At 38.2% G+C, this 18,172-nt stretch overlaps 1 protein-coding gene across 2 annotated transcripts in view; it reads right to left on the bottom strand.

Moving 5' to 3' along the window:
- Window positions 1-18,172, bottom strand: part of STXBP4 (syntaxin binding protein 4) — a 135,638-nt gene that overhangs the window by 111,773 nt on the left and 5,693 nt on the right. The window contains exons 2-7 of one of the 2 annotated variants that reach the window (XM_036033714.1): window positions 16,669-16,745; window positions 16,088-16,216; window positions 13,413-13,545; window positions 3,650-3,756; window positions 3,253-3,463; window positions 2,198-2,276 (exon numbers count right to left, since the gene is read on the bottom strand). In XM_036033714.1, the coding sequence (XP_035889607.1) occupies window positions 2,198-2,276; window positions 3,253-3,463; window positions 3,650-3,756; window positions 13,413-13,545; window positions 16,088-16,158 (601 nt within the window). In that variant the 5' untranslated portion in view covers window positions 16,159-16,216; window positions 16,669-16,745. Of the gene's footprint in view, window positions 1-2,197; window positions 2,277-3,243; window positions 3,464-3,649; window positions 3,757-13,412; window positions 13,546-16,087; window positions 16,217-16,668; window positions 16,746-18,172 lie in introns of both variants that reach the window. The other variant, XM_036033713.1, reaches the window with a different exon arrangement.

The raw sequence follows: 18,172 nt of genomic DNA on the forward strand, positions 1-18,172 counted from the left end.
GTTGACATGTATGATCTTGTTTAATACTCATAACAACCGCATGAGGCAACTATTTCAAGGTTATATAGCTAGTGGGTTCGGAGCAAAGATTTGAACCTCTAAGGGAGACAGGGTTGGGCAACACTGGATTCCATCTTGACCCGTGAGAGGCCTGACTGTGACTCCTTGCCTTCCATAATATTCTGCAGTTGAAATTAACCTAACCACATCCTTAAAAGAATGACGGGTATGACGATAATACCCTTTCTTAACCTCACGTTCTACAAAACAGCTGTTTTGTCATGAAATGTTAACTAGAATAGTCGTGCAAGAATTATTTCACAGGCCCTCTGAGTGGTCCACTGACTGTGGAAAACACCTCGTGACAACCCTGGACCAACCGCCACTAGACGATGGTCAAGTGCAGCTGGACTCATCCTCCTTCCCAAGCCCCGCACCCACACCAAGTGCCCTAGATAAACCATCCACAAGAACCCTCCGGGGAGCTCAACGTCTCCTTTCTGGTCAGCTCCCTTGTGCACAAGCTCTTTTTTTTTTTTTAAAAAAAAGATTTTATTTATTTATTTTTAGAGAGGGAAGGGATGGAGAGAGAGAGAGAGAGAGAGAGAGAGAGAGAGAGAGAGAGAGAGAGAGAGAGAGAGAGAGAGAAACATCAATGTGCGGTTGCTGGGGGTTATGGCCTGCAACCCAGGCATGTACCCTGGCTGGGAATTGAACCTGGGACACTCACAAGCTCTTTTTAATAGACTCTGTCTGCTTGATGTTGTTCTGAGTTCAGTGCTCTTTTCTGTGACATTGGGACTCAAGAACCTGGCATTCAAAGCCTGGTAACACGTTTGTATCCAGAGCCTGGTGGTAAACCACGGTGCCCGTCCTGCATCACTCAGGCCACTGATCATTACCTTCTTTCCTTAGGCCACTTTGTTTGTGGCTTTACGCTATTTGTTCAAGTGTGTAATTCATCCACAAGAGAGTAGAGGAGAGTAAGTACGCTCCTTAGAGTCCTAAAACCATTCCCACCCTCTCTACTTTAACACAGACTACCGCAAATAGTAGTTATTCGATAAGATAAACACACATACACATTTCTTTCTCTAACCTGAATAACGAAGGCTTTCAATCTCATGTTTTGTTTCACATTATTAAATATCTCATGGGAAATATCCTAATTCCTTCATAATTCCTATTGTAGTATATTTTCTACACATGGCATACTAAGTGCTTACCGAATGAACAGAAGGCCAATATGAGCACTGAGCAGTTCAATTACTTTCAAAATTAAAAATATGTTACATAAATGTCTCCTCACCAGTGTCTGGTTCTTTATCTTTTTTTTCTCACATGGAGTCACAGTTTAATATAAAAACAATATATCAAGAGGATGAAAATTAATTATATTAAGGGAACAAACTAATAAATTTCTAAGAGTCAACAAATCCCACTAAGTAAAGAGAAGGTTTACATTTGTGAGTATGCAAAACAGAGGTTATCCTTGTATTATTATTATTAATTATTGTATAACTATACACACAACTATAAACTTACTTTTGTCCCACCTTGTATAGTTTTTTGACTGTTGTGTTTAACTTTTGGAGATAATTTAAGGGGAGGGATTTTTCTTCATATTTGAGCCAATATACACTTCACGGCTTGACAAAAATCCTTTTCTTATGGGTAGTTTACACAATCTTTTATTATTTAAACAGTCAATAAATCACTTCATGGTCATGAAAAACCAATTATATTGAATTCACAATACTGTTCTTTTTAATTTATATCTATATAATCACTTCTAAAAAAATTTTTCCTTAAGCTATAATCCATTCTGTAATTTCTCTAAAAATTGCATTTAAGACACCTTACTAGTATTTCACTTAAAGGCTGAGGTAACCCAATCTTGATTTATAAATGAGTTTTCATTACGTGGTTTCAACAGTTCATTGGTTATTACAACTTCACAGACCCTGTTATGACAATGCATCTTTGAAAATTTAAACCCTTTGTTCAGGGAAATTTTCAATAGAAGTCATTTCTAACAAGGACCACTGCACAAGGCATTCATTTTGCTTTTATTCTTTAAAGGAAAAAAAGACTTAATGCATCCTTTTTTAAAGTCTATTGGGTCACTTTATATACTCCTCATTGAGAGAGAGTCATTGAAAAAAAAATAGGAAAGAGGAATCAAATGTGCATTGACCTGTATTAGGTATATCCGTAGAGCTGGGGTCCAAAGAAGTAATTGGAGTCTGTTCTGTTTTCTTGTATCCAGTTTTTAACTATGAAAGAAAATGAGGAATATGAAATGTCACTTTCTAAAGTAGGTCAAAGACCAGACTAGAAGCTCACGCTAACATAAAAAGGGCAGTTAAAGTTGTTAAAGCAATAGTCAAGAAAAAAAACAAAACATAAAACCTCTAAAAATTTGGTATATTCATCTTCAAACAAAGCAATTCAGAATTGAAGGTAATGACTGCTTTCAGTTCTACCGTACAAGGACAACAAAATATAAGGCCCTCTACCTTGACTTCGAAAAGGTTAATTACAGTATAACCACACAAACTAAAAAGTATAAGGGGCTGACAGAAAATCTTCCACTTGGTATCTGATTAGCATATATATGAAATCACTTACATTTCACTTACTGAAAGCCTACCTGAATATCACATTTTACTTTATAGCTAACAAAAATTTTAAAGAATATATACCCTATTTTATAACTTTGAGTACTGTAGCAACTAGTTATTGATTGTATTTATTTTGATGTAGAAGCCCCCGCCTTTTGCACGGGTCTGTAGGGAGAACTGGATTCCAGCTCACACATGAGGAGCAGAGCCCCCCACACCGGGTGATGCAGATGGGCCTCACCACACGGAAGAGGAGCTAAGGAGCACACAGAACACTGCCTGTCTTCGGTCAAGCAGAAACGGAGGTAATAAAGAACCGAGCCATAATGAAGGCTGTCTGAACATAAAAACGCCATTCCTAACATAGATTGGAGTGATAGCTAGGCATATCTTTGTGATGCCATTCCTGATCATGGTTTTCTGGGAAAAAAGACACACTGACCTGAAAAAAATTGTATTTATTGACACCACAGCATAAAAATCTTAAAAAAAAAAAAAAGATCTTTCAAGGGTAGTACAGCTTGCTAGCAGACTGGTCTATAATTATAAATTATAATCCTATAGGTATATAATAAATATAAAAACATGACTGCTTAAGTAAACAGAAATTTAAGATTACCTGATTTACCTGAAAAGAAGGTAAAATAGCATCTGTAGTTTGGGGAGTGGATGTGGTCTTTGGAATTGGTATTTCCGGCGAAGAAGAAAGAAGGCTAAGTGTTGAGGCTTGTGGTCCACATTCTCCTGAAGTCGGTAAAAGGAATGTACCCGATGGGTTTTCTGGACCACTGCTGTCAGAATGTTGTCGTATGAATGCTATCTCCCAGGCAGATTCTGACCTAGCGTTAAAAAGAAATCACTTCATGAGTATATTATTGATGTAGTACGACTGGATTCTAAGATAATGTTTCATACATTACTTAAAAGTGTTTCTTTTATGGTCTAAAGTACTTAAGTCATCTTAAATTACTATTTTAAGGGGATGTGCTACATGACTCATTTTATCCTATGGATAGAATGGTTACCTCAACTTGGCTCTGGTAATTATGCTTTTGGCTTCTTCGAATGACACGCCAATCATAGATTCCTTGTTTATTGAGACAAGTTGATCTCCCGGCTTCAAACGTCCATCCTAATAAAAATAACAACACTCATGAAGAAACTAATGAGGATTTAAAAAAAAATAACACACACTTAAAGCAAATTTTTACTAAAGAATGTCTTAAAGAAAGAGTATGAAAAAAACCTTGCACAAAGAATCTCAGTAACAAAATAGTTTTGATTAAAGCCGAGTTTGCTAATATACGTGATGAGTAGGAATGGCTCATGTACACCTTGAATGAACTTGCACACTAAGGAACCCTGAACATTTGAAGACGTAACCCGGTACATGAGGAGAAGAGACCTGCTGTAAAAGCCTGGTACCACGAGACAGGTACAGCTCTGGCTCTGTCACAAAGCGGGCCAAAGGATCCCAGAACACAAGACTCATCCACTTTAGTTTCTGAGCAATCCTACATCTTTCATCTCACCAAACCATCAAGATTTATTCCACAGGATGAATTTTTAAAAATTCAGTCCAGGACCTTAACGATATTAGTGCTACCCACATTTCAGCTCATGGTCGAACACTTCTACTGTATCTCCTGTGTCTCCTGTGACTCAGGACTAACTGGCGGTGCACGCAGCTTTAGTCATGTTCTGCTGAAAGGCCACTTCTAACGGGCTGTCTGGCACTATCTTGGTTACGTCCAAGCTCTGCCTCTGACCAGCCTAATTGAGTAAGTCAGAGCGCATGAGTTACAAGATTTATTGTAATTGTCAGGCAAATTTCTCAGTCTCTACCTGTCTTTTCTCTTAACTCAGACTGGAAAAGAAGAATGAGTCCTCTTTGTTTTCAGTTCCCAAGATACTTCTGAAAGTATCATTTGTACAAGGACAGGAAGCATTCTTTAAATAACTGAGGAAGAAGCTTATATGGTTAAAAGGCCAGATTTTCACCCTGATGGCATTTGAGTAAATTCCACAACTTCAAGGAAATGCCTTTCTTCAAAATCTTATCTAAGATATATTGCTTAGGTAGCTGGTCTTTGATCTGAATTGCATTACATATAATAATGGCGACTTATGGTTACTTTACTGATAAATAACAACTTATTTTTATTCTTTAAAAAGATATTTAATGCCACCTCTTACAATGAGTACTGAGTACATACAAAGCAATTAAATAAATATATAATTTTTATAAAAAATGTTGTGGAAACATGTTATCTCAAATATTATGTATAAAAGATATAAATAAATGCATAATTACCCTATGATCCTTCTGAATTATAAACATATACAAAATTAAACCATAAAATGCAATTTAACTTAATAATATATAAAACTTGAAAACTAATTTGGATTTTATAAATATATGATTAACATGATTAATGCTAACTAGCAAAGTCGGAGATCATAACACAGAATTGCTGTACTAACAAAAGATTTTTTTTTCTCCTTCCATCTGATTGATGTGTGGGGAGTAAAACACAAAAGTAATGTTGGAAAGGCTAAGCGATATAGAGAAGCAATTTACAACATGGATCCCACACGTTCAGTAAAATGAAAGAGTTGATTTTGTACGATTCTACAAACACAGTTCACTATTTCTGGGCCCAAATCATATTACAGAGTTTGGTTACACATGCATTTATATTAAGTATACCCAGCCTATACCTAGACACTTACTTACATTAGCATGCAATTTAATATGCCTAATTGGAGTGTGAGGACAGCCATTCATTCTCTCAAGGTTAAGGTGAAATGATAACAAACAAGAAGAACCACCTTTTAGCAATAGGCAAAAAAAAAAAAAAAATGAAGGCTAATAAACGTTAGGGAAGGATAAAACACTCTGGAGTGCGTATTTCCGGGAGGGCGGGTGGAGACGGTGATCTGGGGAGGCACACAGGAAGCGGCAACGGCACCCAGCTTTCTGCTCCTTGAGTCAAGGGGTGATCTCTGAGTCGAGTCACAGGTGCCCCTTATATTGTTATGCTTCATATGTTAGATAGGTTTCCCAATCTCCTTTCGTATGCATCAAATATTACCTTATAAAAAAGAATATAAATCCTCCATCCCCCCAAAATAAACAGAAAGCTCATGTCATTTGCCCAACTCCGTGCCCAACCAGCTACATTCTATTTTGGTTCTATCCCAAACCTGGTATTCAAAGTAAAGGTCAAATACAGAAGTTTTAATCTAATTTTAAAGTAAATTAATTAACTAATAAAATTAAATGCATATTATTTTTAAATCCATACAGAGAAGGACCCCCCAAAAATGGAATTATCTTCTGGAGGGAAGGCCCCTTGTAGTACAGGCTTTCCTCACTAGGTGAGTGTTCTAGGAACCCACCTGTATCCAGTGTACCAGCTGGTGGTGTTGTGAGAGGCTGTGTTTGGTTACAGTGCATTTTTTTTTTTTGAAGACTCAACAAATTTGCCTGTTTCATGATGGGTGACTTACAAGTATACCTGCCTACACCACACTGAGTGTTAAGCAGTTTTGGATCAAAAATGGCATGACCCCTGTGTCCCACCCTCCCTATTCACCTAATCTTGCCTTGAGTGACTTTTTTTTTTTGTTCCCTGGATTGAAAATAGTCCTCAAAGGAAAATGTTTTGCTGATGTAGAAGAAGTGGAATAACAAATGGCAGAGGCAGGAAAAGCCATCAAAACTGACATGTCCAAAAACTGTTTTGAGCAGTGGAAAAATACCTCGATAGGTGTATTGCATCAAATGGAGTGTAGTTTGACGGTGACTGAAATTTAAACATGTGGGGCTAAATACAATTTTTAATAAATAAATTACAGGTTTTTTTGGGTCCCCTCTCATAGACTTGTATCCCAAAGCCTGGCAACAATTTAGGGGGGGAAGGGGAAAAATAAAGAGAGCCCTCCTTCATCGGAGCAAATCATTTAAAAGTCACTGATGAGAAAAGAAAAGTCCTTTTAGAAATGGGGTGGTAGGTATTAATTATTAGTGTACCTTGAGTTAATTCTTGGTATTAACAGTTCCTTCTACTAAACTTCCTTAAAAAGAGGAAATTTTATAATGACGGCTATACGTCAGGGGGCAGGAGCTTCTAGAGGCAGTGGGCTGAAGTGGGACCAGCCCCGGGTTCGGCAGCCAGACGGACCTGCATTCAGATGGGAGCTCTGGGACCTGCTGGCTGGACATTGTTCGTCAACAATGAGAGAGAGAAGGTAGGGGGCGGGGAGGCACACACTCTCCCCCACAGAAAACCACATAACTGAATTCTAAAGTGTCTGAGGCAGCGCCTGTATCCATGTATCTCACAGCAATCACAGCTGGTTGTCAGGGTTGCAGAGAAAAAGGCTGCAGAAAACAGAAGCAGGCAACGGGGTTTAGGCTGACCTGCAACCTCCCACACTCTCCTCCCAGGCTGTATACACACACAGGTTAGCAGTGCAGAGAGACACACAAAGGCTCGCATAAAGGCCATTTAACGTATCTCATGGTAAAGTATGCTGATGTACTTTAGCAGCATTTTCAAGCAGGATGAGAGTCAGAGCAGAGGGGAAGAACAATGCCCTCCGACTACGGCTTCTGTGTTTATATATATTCTTTCTGAAAAGCACGCACAGCGGTGGGTTTTCTTTCTTTGTTCTCTGGAATAAAATCTTAGCGAATCGTGTGAATTCCTGAACCTGTTTAAAAGTCAGAACCTGCAAGCTAAAACAAAGCTATTTTTGTCAGAGTCTGGCATTCAAAACCAGTGAATTCTGCCCCAGCTGGATTCACGTATATGTGAAGATGCTAACTTCAGAGGCCTCTTCCACACTGTCTCAATTCTGACTCAGCAGTTACTGAGTAACTATACAACACGGCAGGCAAGGCGCCAGGCACTTGCGTGTGCCCAGCTCCGCAGTCCAGAATCTTGCAGGTTGACATTTATAAAGATGTTGGATTAGTAATGTATTCCTGACTATTTTAATGCTCCTGTTATAAACACTGCTTGTTTCATATTATAAAATTACATAGTTTTCTAAATAACATGTTACCTTATCAGAAACCATCTATACTGTCTGACTGTGATTTAATTAACTCATTATTCCTAAATACTAAGGGGTGCTCTTGCAAGCCTTTGGGTCCTTTCCCATGCTGCCATAAACTGTCACCTGGAGGTGTCCTTCTTCCATCACCAGTTATTTATCTGAATCTCAGTGACTTATTTAGCCTCCATGAGACTCCATTTTCTTAGCTGTTCAGTGGGGATAAACATCTGTCACACAAGGTTGCTGTCATAATTAAACAACACACACAAGACCCCAGCATGCTGCAGGTGTTTAAACACAGGTGAGTCGAACCAGAATCCCAAATCTGCTACGGGCAATTTTCACACTGGCAGCAAATTTAATCCTGTTACTCCTAAATTAAGACCTGTGATGACTGCCCACTGGGAGAAAAGGTGAAACTCCTTAACTTCCCAAACCCAGCCAAACAAACGAGCTGCAACCTACTTTTTCTAGCCTCATCATCCACCTGCCCTTCTGAGCATATAAATTCTTCATTCTATTTTGAGAAAATGTTCTTCAAACACTAATGCTTTTACACGTGCTAATTTCTGTCTAGAATGACACCACCCACCCTGTCACTTCTCTATCTGATGAACTCGCACTTAAACTTCACAGCCAGAATCGAATGTTATCTCTGCTGTAAGTTTTCCCCAGCTCCCTAGAGTTACTTGTTCCTTTCTCTTTGCTCCAGAAGCTGTTTTAATTACCTATACGGTTGCATTTACCTTATGCTGTCCTTATTTTTTTACTCTCCTCAGACCCTCCGCCCCCTCCCCATTAGAGCAGGGGTCCCCAATCTCCCTCCTCCCCATCCATCAGTGAAGGCAGCAGCAGCATTGCCTGAGCTCTGCCTCTGGTCTCCCCACCCCCACACCCAGGTTCATGGAAAAAAACTGTCTTCCATGAAGCTGGTCCCCGGTGCCAAAAAGTCTGGGGACCACTGCATGGGGGCATAGTAACTCAGCGCCTCTCAGACAAGCCGCACTGGTTCTCAGCTGGCCAGCCCGAGTCCTTTTCATGGCTGTTTCCCCCAGCACGCTGCCAGCTACATAATAAGGGCACAGTAAATTAAACAGGTCCAGGAAACAGAGGAAATTAAGGTGGCTTTAGCAGAAATAATGATGGAAAAGGAGGACAGAGAGTATGGCATTGCAAAGTGAACCCTCCTGGATGCTACTCCTTTAGCTCCGCCAGTGGGATTGGTCTCTTTACCCTTTGCCCTCCAGAGGCCGATGGCCTGTCTGTCTAAACAGCCCTGATTCCAGTTCCCGTGACAGGCCCAGCAGACTCTGAAAACAGACTTCCTGGGAGACTTAACAATGCCCTACTTCAATCCTCCGTGAATGATGGCTAACCATTAGTACCTGTATTTCTGTGATCTTTGTCTGTATCTATAGGGTTTGACAAAAACAGTCCTGCTTTGATCAAATCTAAAATGACATCAATTGTTCAGATATGCCATTATTTTAAGCATCATTATGAGCAAACAATGCTGCCAATTACATTATAATACTGATTATAAGACTCATCTCTATTTCAGAGGAAGGGAGGGAGGGAGAGAAAATAATAATAGTAATGTATCAGGTTTGAAGAAAAGCATTTGATTCCTGCCTCCTTTCCTAACATTATTAGCAGGCAAACAAAGAAACAAAATGAAAACATTAAAAAACTTCAATGTTGTCCAGAATCTGAGCCAAAGGGCCAGGGAGCAGGTACCTCGGTGCGGAGCCCAGATGGTGGCAGTGCAATGGCAGACGGACCAGTAAGTCTCCGAAATGTGACAGACTGACTAAGGCATCACCTGCTCACTCATAAGCACTAACTGAGCAATAAGTATGTGTCAGGCACCACACTAAGGGCTAAGAATAGTATTGTGAATAAAATCGGGGAGGATCCTTGCACTCAGGAGACATACCGTCTTGTGGCTCTGTTAATCAACCAATCACAGATAACAGTTTATGATTCCAAAGTGAGAGAGATGAAAGAAAGCAACAGGACCCAGAAGCACAGGTAGGAATAAAAAACCTGGGGGTGAGGGCAGGGAGCATATTTCTTAGAAAAGTGGTCTTTGAATTGATATCTGGAAGCAGTAAGAAAGCATGGGTGGAGGACACGGGGGCTGTTCCCAGTTGGAAAGGATGTGCATGAGATGAGAACGAACTTGGGTCCCTCCAGAAACTGAAAGATTGTCACTCTGGAAGCACAGAGATGAAGAGCCAGGGAAGTCAAATACAGAAGTCCCGTTTTATTGAATACAGAGCCTTGTAGGCAACTGAGTGTTTGCAAGCTTGGTTGGGAGGAAAATGGGCATGGTGCATAGAAGCAGACGGAGCTATTGTGAGGTCTCTAAAAACTGATGGCAGTTTAAGCTACGGTGAAGGCAGTGGAGACAAGAACATGGGTGGGTTCAAGAAATACAGAGAGAGTAACAAGTCCACAGTATGTGCAAATGAATTGGATATGGGTGTTACGGAGAGAAGTAGTAGTTAGGATGCTGTTCGTTTTTTTTGACTGTGCAGCTAAAAGGTATCATTCACCAAGACTGGACACACCGGAAGAGGGCTTGTCTGAGAAGAGACAGGCAGGTGAGGGTGTGGCGACTCTGAGTCCTGTTACAAACATGTTGAGTTTGAGATTCTTTAAGAGATCTAAGTGGGAATGTCGATGAGGCAGTGGGATACCTCGGTCTGAAGCTTCAGATCTTCTGTGGCTCTGCCAGAAAGGGTCAAAGATCAGCATTGATGACTCCAGACTGACCTGGACTAGCTGGTGAGATGAAAGGGGTCTTGGCGTTCTCATATTTCCTTAACTCAGTACCCAGTACCTGTGTTTTCAGACCATAGGGTGCCTATAGCTCATAGAGCTGGGATAATCTTCCCTCCTACTTGAACTGGAAATATGTTTTCAAGATATCACAAATTTGAACTCTGAATACATTTTCCAAAGAAGCATAATATTTTTGTTAGTGAACCAGAATTGCATTTTGTATTTGCTCGGTCAAAAGCTCTGGTGTATGTTATGGGGTGGAGGGTGGGGGCAGGGGCAGCGGCCGCAGCTAACCGTGAGTGCCAGTAATCCCTAACATATGAAGTTTAGGGATATAAATGGAATATAATCCATCTATAATTTTGAGATTGTCTGTACGGTTAGTTCTAAAACAATATGTTAAAATTAGAGGAAATCGAAGCACATACATGCATTTAAAAATATTAACAGTTGCTCAGTTCAGCAACTTAACAAGGATAACCTTACAGCCTGTGTTTCCTATTCTGAATACTCCCACTATGCAGAAATTTTGTGCAGGTTAGGAGTTTATTTACATTCTAACACAGTATTTAGAACACAGTACATGCTATTACCGTTAAACTTTTAAAAAATAAAATAGCATCGATTTGTATTTGCAGAGTAAATATGCCCATAACTCTCTATTATGAGGAAGTACACAAAAATGAATGTAGGCATCGCAAACTTATTTACTCTCTGTCTACAGCTTTCTTTATTTTGCCCGTTCTCTTCTCTAGGACAGGACCAGTATAATCAAAGAACATTAATAACTCTCTGCTGCTCTCTAGTGGTAAACATACAATATAGTTCACTGCAGGGTTTTGCTTTTTAATACTCTTTCAAACAACGGAATTGAAAGAAAACCAGTAAGAGAAAGTACATATCATGAGTGTAAATTCTTAGTCTGCTACTAATGACAGCTGATTAAGAGTCACTCAGCATACTGCCATCGATTTATTACTTTAATTACAAATATTTTTCATGGGGCTATAAAAGCACAAATTGATAACTTGTCTTAAAAGCAAACTCTTATCACTTGTTAGGTACTGTGATCTATTACTGTATTATATCAAGTGCAGTTTAAGAAATACCTTAGCTATATTGAACACACACACACACACCCTCCTCAGCTTCAAAACTGAAGTAATACGAAACAATTTCAATGCTTACAAGAAAAATTTCATTTTTGTTTGAAGTTTAGCATTTAAACATGTTCTATTTGGTTAATAATTTAAATTCAATAGCCAAAAATTTATATCATTATAATATCAAAAACATTGTGTATACTTACAATTCATGTACTTGGAAGACACCTTACTATCTCAACAAACCCAAAATAAAATCATTTCTATTATTTTGGAAGTTATTACTAAAACCAATATATTTTTTCCTAACAAAGAAAAAATCTAGAATAGATAAACTGCTTGCTAAAGAAGTGTCTGGGGTAGGAATGGGGATAAAAGTAGTATATTTATTCAACCAAAACAAGTAGAATAAGAAAACAACATGAACAAAACTAATGATAAGAGAATCCTTTCTCATACTATGCAGCTTGGTATTATATTAAGTTCTTTATATCCTGTATATTTCGAGAAAGCAGTGGAGGCAATATTCAGTGAAAGACATCCATAATCACATTAATAAAACAATCAAAATGGCAATCACATCCAAGAGAGATGAGAATGCAAACAGTAATCAGTGTATTAACTAAATTGTTGGTATTGTACGTCAAATTTGGGTCTGAGCTACCTAGCAGCCAGAGGAAAACGGAACTCATGCTTTATATATTTCTTACATGGAAGAGAAGAATAAGACCTTCTATTGGGTTGGCCAAAAAGTTCATATGGTTTTTTCTATAAAATAAAAGACATATTTTTCATTTTCACCAATAACTTTATTGATTTGCATATTTTATGCCTATTATCTCCTGTGTGGTATAATGTTGACTGTTCTCAGTTAATATCTCAGTTTGATCACCATCAACTTCAACTGGTCTACCCAACCATGGAGGACTGTCCAGCAAGAAATCTCCAGCATGAAACTTTGCAAACCACTGCTGACACACTTGATCAGTCACAGCACCTTCTCCACACACTGTATGTACCTTTTTTCATATGTTTCATTGCATTTTTACCTTTCTTGAAATAATACAGCATAATATGCCAAATATGTTGCATATTTTCTTCCATCTTCTATATTAAAATGACTACACAAAAATTTATCAGTTTTGGGAAGTTTTTTTAAAAATGCACCATGATATGACAGTGTCACAATACAATCTAACAAAATTGTTTCAAATGAAGTTAAAAACAACTAAGTGCTACTAGAGCCATCTTACAGAAAAAAAACAAATGTACTTTTTGGCCAGCCTGGTAATTCCTAAAAAAGGATATTTTCTAGTTTTAATTCTAAATCTAATTTTTCATGTGAACAACTAGTAATATAATTAGCAAACTCAAAAAGAATTACTCTAAATTCAGAAATGAGTGAATTTAATTTCTGAGTGTTTTTATTTTGTTTTATGTTTAGGAGAGGCTATACTAATACAGTTCAAGTTTAAGTGACCCAACTTAATCCATACTCAGGGAAGTGGATAGAGAACATGTCTCCAAATACAATTTCTCAACCAAAAATAGGATAAGAGTTGAACAGCTTATAACAATTAAAAAGATACAACCTTTAATTAGAGCCCGAAGTCTGTTATGTTCACATTTATTTTATACTCACTTCTTAGGTTTAAGGTCTTTGAGGGTACAAGTCTATTTTTCAATTTCTTGGTATCTTTCACTGAGAAATGGTCACAGTGGGCATTGGGCTCATACTAAAAATACACTGATGAGCTAGAAAACGAACCTCATCATTAGTGGTTTTGTTTTTTTGGTGAAGGGGTTTGTTTGTTTGTTTTTTCATTTTTACCTTACAACAGTCTCCACCAGGAATAATTTCCTGAATATACACAAAGGGACCTTCATTCCGGTTAATTCCTCCTAGGATCTTCAGACCAAGGCCTGTTTCCTTGGTAACTGTAATCATCTGAAAGGCAGGGTCCCTAAGATAAAGGAAATTAGCATTCACAGGTTAGCCTAGAGATCCTACTTTTCTTTAAAGCATGTGTTAAATCAAATTCTTAGATCTAGATAACTCAGAGTCCTCAGTATATATTAGTAACTACGTTTTTAAGTGTCATGAAACAAAAGCAATGGATTTTCTTACCTGTATTTTTAATTTTCTTTACGAAACAACCAGACCATAAAAGAAATTATAGCAATAGTGCTTACTTCTTTGGAGAACAAAGAAAAATATTTTAAAAATATTACTGAGATAAACTGAGGTACATTTCAAAATGTATTAGAGGTGACTAAAACAATCTACTTTTACTGATTTTTTAGACTACACTGAAGAATTCCAGTATAAATACTTCCATGAGTTAGGTAAGTGACTTTAAAAGACAAGTGCATGGCTATTTAAAACAAAATAAATATCACCTCCATTTGTGTTGCCAAAAAATATCCTTCTAATTGGGAAAGATTATCTTCCTGGTACAAACAAAGCACCTGCTCTAGCTGTAGTTTCTGCCAGACGTAAGAGCAATGCCATCAGAAAAGAAGAGCTTGTCAAAAGAATTCTGTGAGCCCTACACTCCCAAATTAGGTTTTGAACACTTTGGACACAGCATTTACTTTTACTGGTTAATAAGTTTGACATAAGGTTTAGGGCTGCCTAGTTATTTATTCTGTGCTGGGTATTGTGCTAAATAATACACATATGTTATGCCATTCAATTTAGCATTTATAAAATTCCTAAGATTATTGCCCTCATTTTTGTAAAGGAAGGAAAACCTGGAAAGGCTGAGCTGGTGGCCTGTGGTGAACTGTGCCAAACTGGAGGACGGCAACACGCACCAGTCCGTCTTACTCCAGAGGCAAAATGTGGCAGGAGATCCGCTTCACCGGTGTATTAAAGCCACTGTTGAACACAGGACTTCCAGCTCTCTTCAAACATATCAATGAACTGAAGCTATTAACAAAACAATTATTTACTTCATATTTTACAGATGATCATAGCTTTTAGAAAAAGCTTTCTTAGTTTCTGCCACAGAAATTCCAACTACAGTTAAGTCCTCACTAAACATCACTGACAGGTTCTGGGACTTGAATGAAAACAATATATAATGAAGCCAATCTTACCATGGGTTAGTGGATATAAACAAGAGTTCCTACAGCATCTCATCAACGTCATAACAAAATGATGTTGAACAAAATGATGTTCTTTGAGGACCTGCTCTATGTCTTTAAGAAAACTTGTACTCAAATTTAGATGATAAAAAGTGAAGAAAGAAATCATTTAGGGTTGCATTATATTGAATTCAGCTCTAGCGTCCGAAGGCCTATCTGTTTATAGCTTAAGAAGGAAAGGACTGAGTCCAGAAGGTTCTACTGCCATGGATTTCAGAGCCTTGACCATTTCTGATGGGATCTTAGGTTATAGGGGCATAAAGGAAGGAAGCCCATAAGGGGAAGTGAGAAAGGAGAGAAATGAGGTATCTCATGAGGCACCTCCAGTCATTTCTAAATGTGAATTTCCTTTGGTGGGAACCCACATAGTCTCCAGCATATACTATTGTCTCAGTAGAGGGTCCCTCTTTTTCTAATCCCAACAGAGTATCTACTGTCAACACGGTATCGCTGGGAGGACCCTATTTTTAAATTCCCCTATTGTAAAGGATTTATATTACTTTTTTTGCTATTAAAGATAGTTCTGCTGCTCAACTTTAATTGTAATAAAAAAATTACAAGTTAAAACTAGGCAGAGCTAATGCTATTCACCTACTGGATTGACATAACTGTGGAACTTCAACAACATACTCTGATGATGAGGCTGGGGGGAAAGAGGTTCTCTTGTACGCTGTTGGTAGAAATACAAAATGCTATAACCTATACCAAAGATGCTCTGGCAAAAAATATGAAATGACTTTGATGCTAGGTTATTCATTTCAGCAAAAATTCAAATGTCCATCAGTAAAGTAGTGACTGAATAAACTATGGTACATCCACATGCTAAAATACTATACAATTATAACAAGGTACAAGGAAGATCTGTATAATCTGATATGAAGTGATCATCAGGATATAATTTTAAGTTAAAAAAAAAAGGCGAGGTCAACACAGTATATACAATATGCTACCTTTTTGTGGAGGGGCCATCCTACATCATTTAGTGCAGACCAGAAGAATAAATCACAAAATCATAGGAAAGAATAAAAGCTTGCATTTTTAAGGCACTTGGGGGGCAGTTTGTTACTCAGCAAAATTAATATTATGTTATACTGAAATCATCAACATATTTTAGATATTCAAAAGTTAGATCAATTTTTATAAAGCAATCTCAAAAAATAATTCCAAGAGAATGCAGAATTTGCCCTACACATTCATTTACATCGAGAGGTGATTTCTGATAAACTTCTCATTACTGCTACCCTAGACTATCACAGGTTGTTAGCTGCATAAAACTTTCCACCGAATATTCATTAATACTGCACGTATTTCAAACTGTTACAGTCCAGAGCACAGTAAATTGAATTTAACAATTACTTTTCGAGTAGACCCGATGGCACTGTAGCAGATGTATTCTTATTCATGGTCTCACCACAGCAGTCTTGCATTTAACGGTCGTGTAAATGGAAATCTTGACGAAGAGTCTAATTTCTTCTTTTCCTAAGACTGGGGAAGCAGAAAACAAATAATCATGTTTCCGAACAGTCAAATTTGCTTTAAAATTTGCATGAAAACATTACATACATTTACGTGTAGATGTTAGATATATTTTCAACTATTTTAGGCTCTGTCATTTTAGTCATTGCTCATAGTTGTCTGCGGAATGTAAAGATAGTTCTGTATATAAATAGATATAAGTATAGGAATACAACTATCTCATTATCAACATCTACACCTATATGAAATCAGCATTTTCTGACAGAAGTGAAGACGACAGGTAAGCTCTAGGTAACTATTAGAGCTTCCACCATGAGTAACCTTAAAAAGCACATAATAATAACAAAAGATTGAGGAAGATGTCTCTTGTGCGCACAGGGCTAAGAAGTTCATAGTCAGAACGTCTGCAGAATAATTATACAACACACTGTTGGAGAAAACAGAAATTCCTGTTGTCTCTCCAACTACTTTGAGGGACTTCCTGCAGATCCCAGATTACTCTGACTCGTAGTACTCCACGAACTTCTTCAATATTTTCCTACCCAAAAAAAATTGTTTTAATGACTCTTATAGCTCCACTAGGAAAATTACAGAGAATAGTGATTGCATTTGATTAAAAAAACATTTGAACAGAGATTCACCATCTCTGCATAAGAAATATGAATGTAATATACAAACTTAAAGCTAAAAATGATTTTAGGACTATTTAGCACAGCCCTGTTACTAAAGAAACCGGCAGCTAGCCTAGAGTCAGGGACATGTGCACTTTCCCCTCGCCGTGGCTGCTTCCCAGCTAGAATCCAGGCCAGGGAACTGGAGCGTGGGCCCTGACATCGGATACACCTGGGCCCCAACTGGACCCGTGAGCTTTTCTGAGTCTGTTTCTTCTTAAGAACAGTAGGCAACAGTGATGGTTTTACAAATGAATGCACATGTCAAAACTTACTAGACTGTTTCACTTTAAATACATGTTGCTTGTTATAAATCAATTATACCTTAATAAAGTTAAAATTTTTTTAAAAAAATCTTTCTGTTAAAAGTGACAGTTTGACCTTGGCTTGTATCTTGTTATCCTTGACAGAGCCTACTAATATGTGAGCAAAGGGTTTACAGAAAGGATAAATCACAATGCTAATGAATAAATGGAAGAATTAATTCCAGTATTTAATGTTAATTTCACCTGAAATCATTCTGTTTAAAAAGAAAGGACACTTTGAAATTCTCCTTGCCGCTGGCTCCATATCTGAAAGCGCACTGCGGGGAGCCCAGTGACAGGCTGCTGGTGCTGGTGTTCAGAGCCCTGCACACGCCCTCACCAGCGCAACGTTCGCTAGCGAAGTTAAAACCCCGCTGTCGCCAGGAATGATCAGCACGCTCTCTGCACCGGGAATCTTTGCACCAGAGAGGGTTATGACTGTCTGAGGACTCCGGCTGGTGAGGTTCCCATTGGAGACCACGATGAGAACCCGAATGACCCAGGACAGGAAATTGGGGCTGTGAGGCGGTTCAAAACGGCTTTGCTCCATGGACATCGAGGTATTCCTTGGGGAGATATGGCCAGCGTAGCCCTGGTGCAGTGGCTGTTTGATGTGGACCTTCTTGTCTCAGAACACACACACTAATGCGAAGCATCTGAGCATGAAAATACATTCTGTGTTACCCCAGGTTCTGCCAGTGGAGCGTAGAATGCCTTGGAAACAAACATTCCTTTACTTGTGTGGAGGGATACCCAGGCTTCTACAGTAGTCACTTATGCACATTAGCTAGTTGGAGATGATGTGAAAGAATGAAGCAGATACAAAAAAAAACAACTTAAAGCCACACCTGTCCTGATTTTTTCTGTTGATTTTTTTAATACACTGATTTGTTCAAAGTAAGCAATTAAACATTTAGAGCCACAAAATTGTATCACTTTTATAATATTTTGTAGTGCAATATATTGTCTTCTGTTAATATAATGTTCTA

Source organism: Phyllostomus discolor, chromosome 8, assembly GCF_004126475.2.
Source record: "Phyllostomus discolor isolate MPI-MPIP mPhyDis1 chromosome 8, mPhyDis1.pri.v3, whole genome shotgun sequence".
Lineage (NCBI taxonomy): Eukaryota > Metazoa > Chordata > Mammalia > Chiroptera > Phyllostomidae > Phyllostomus > Phyllostomus discolor.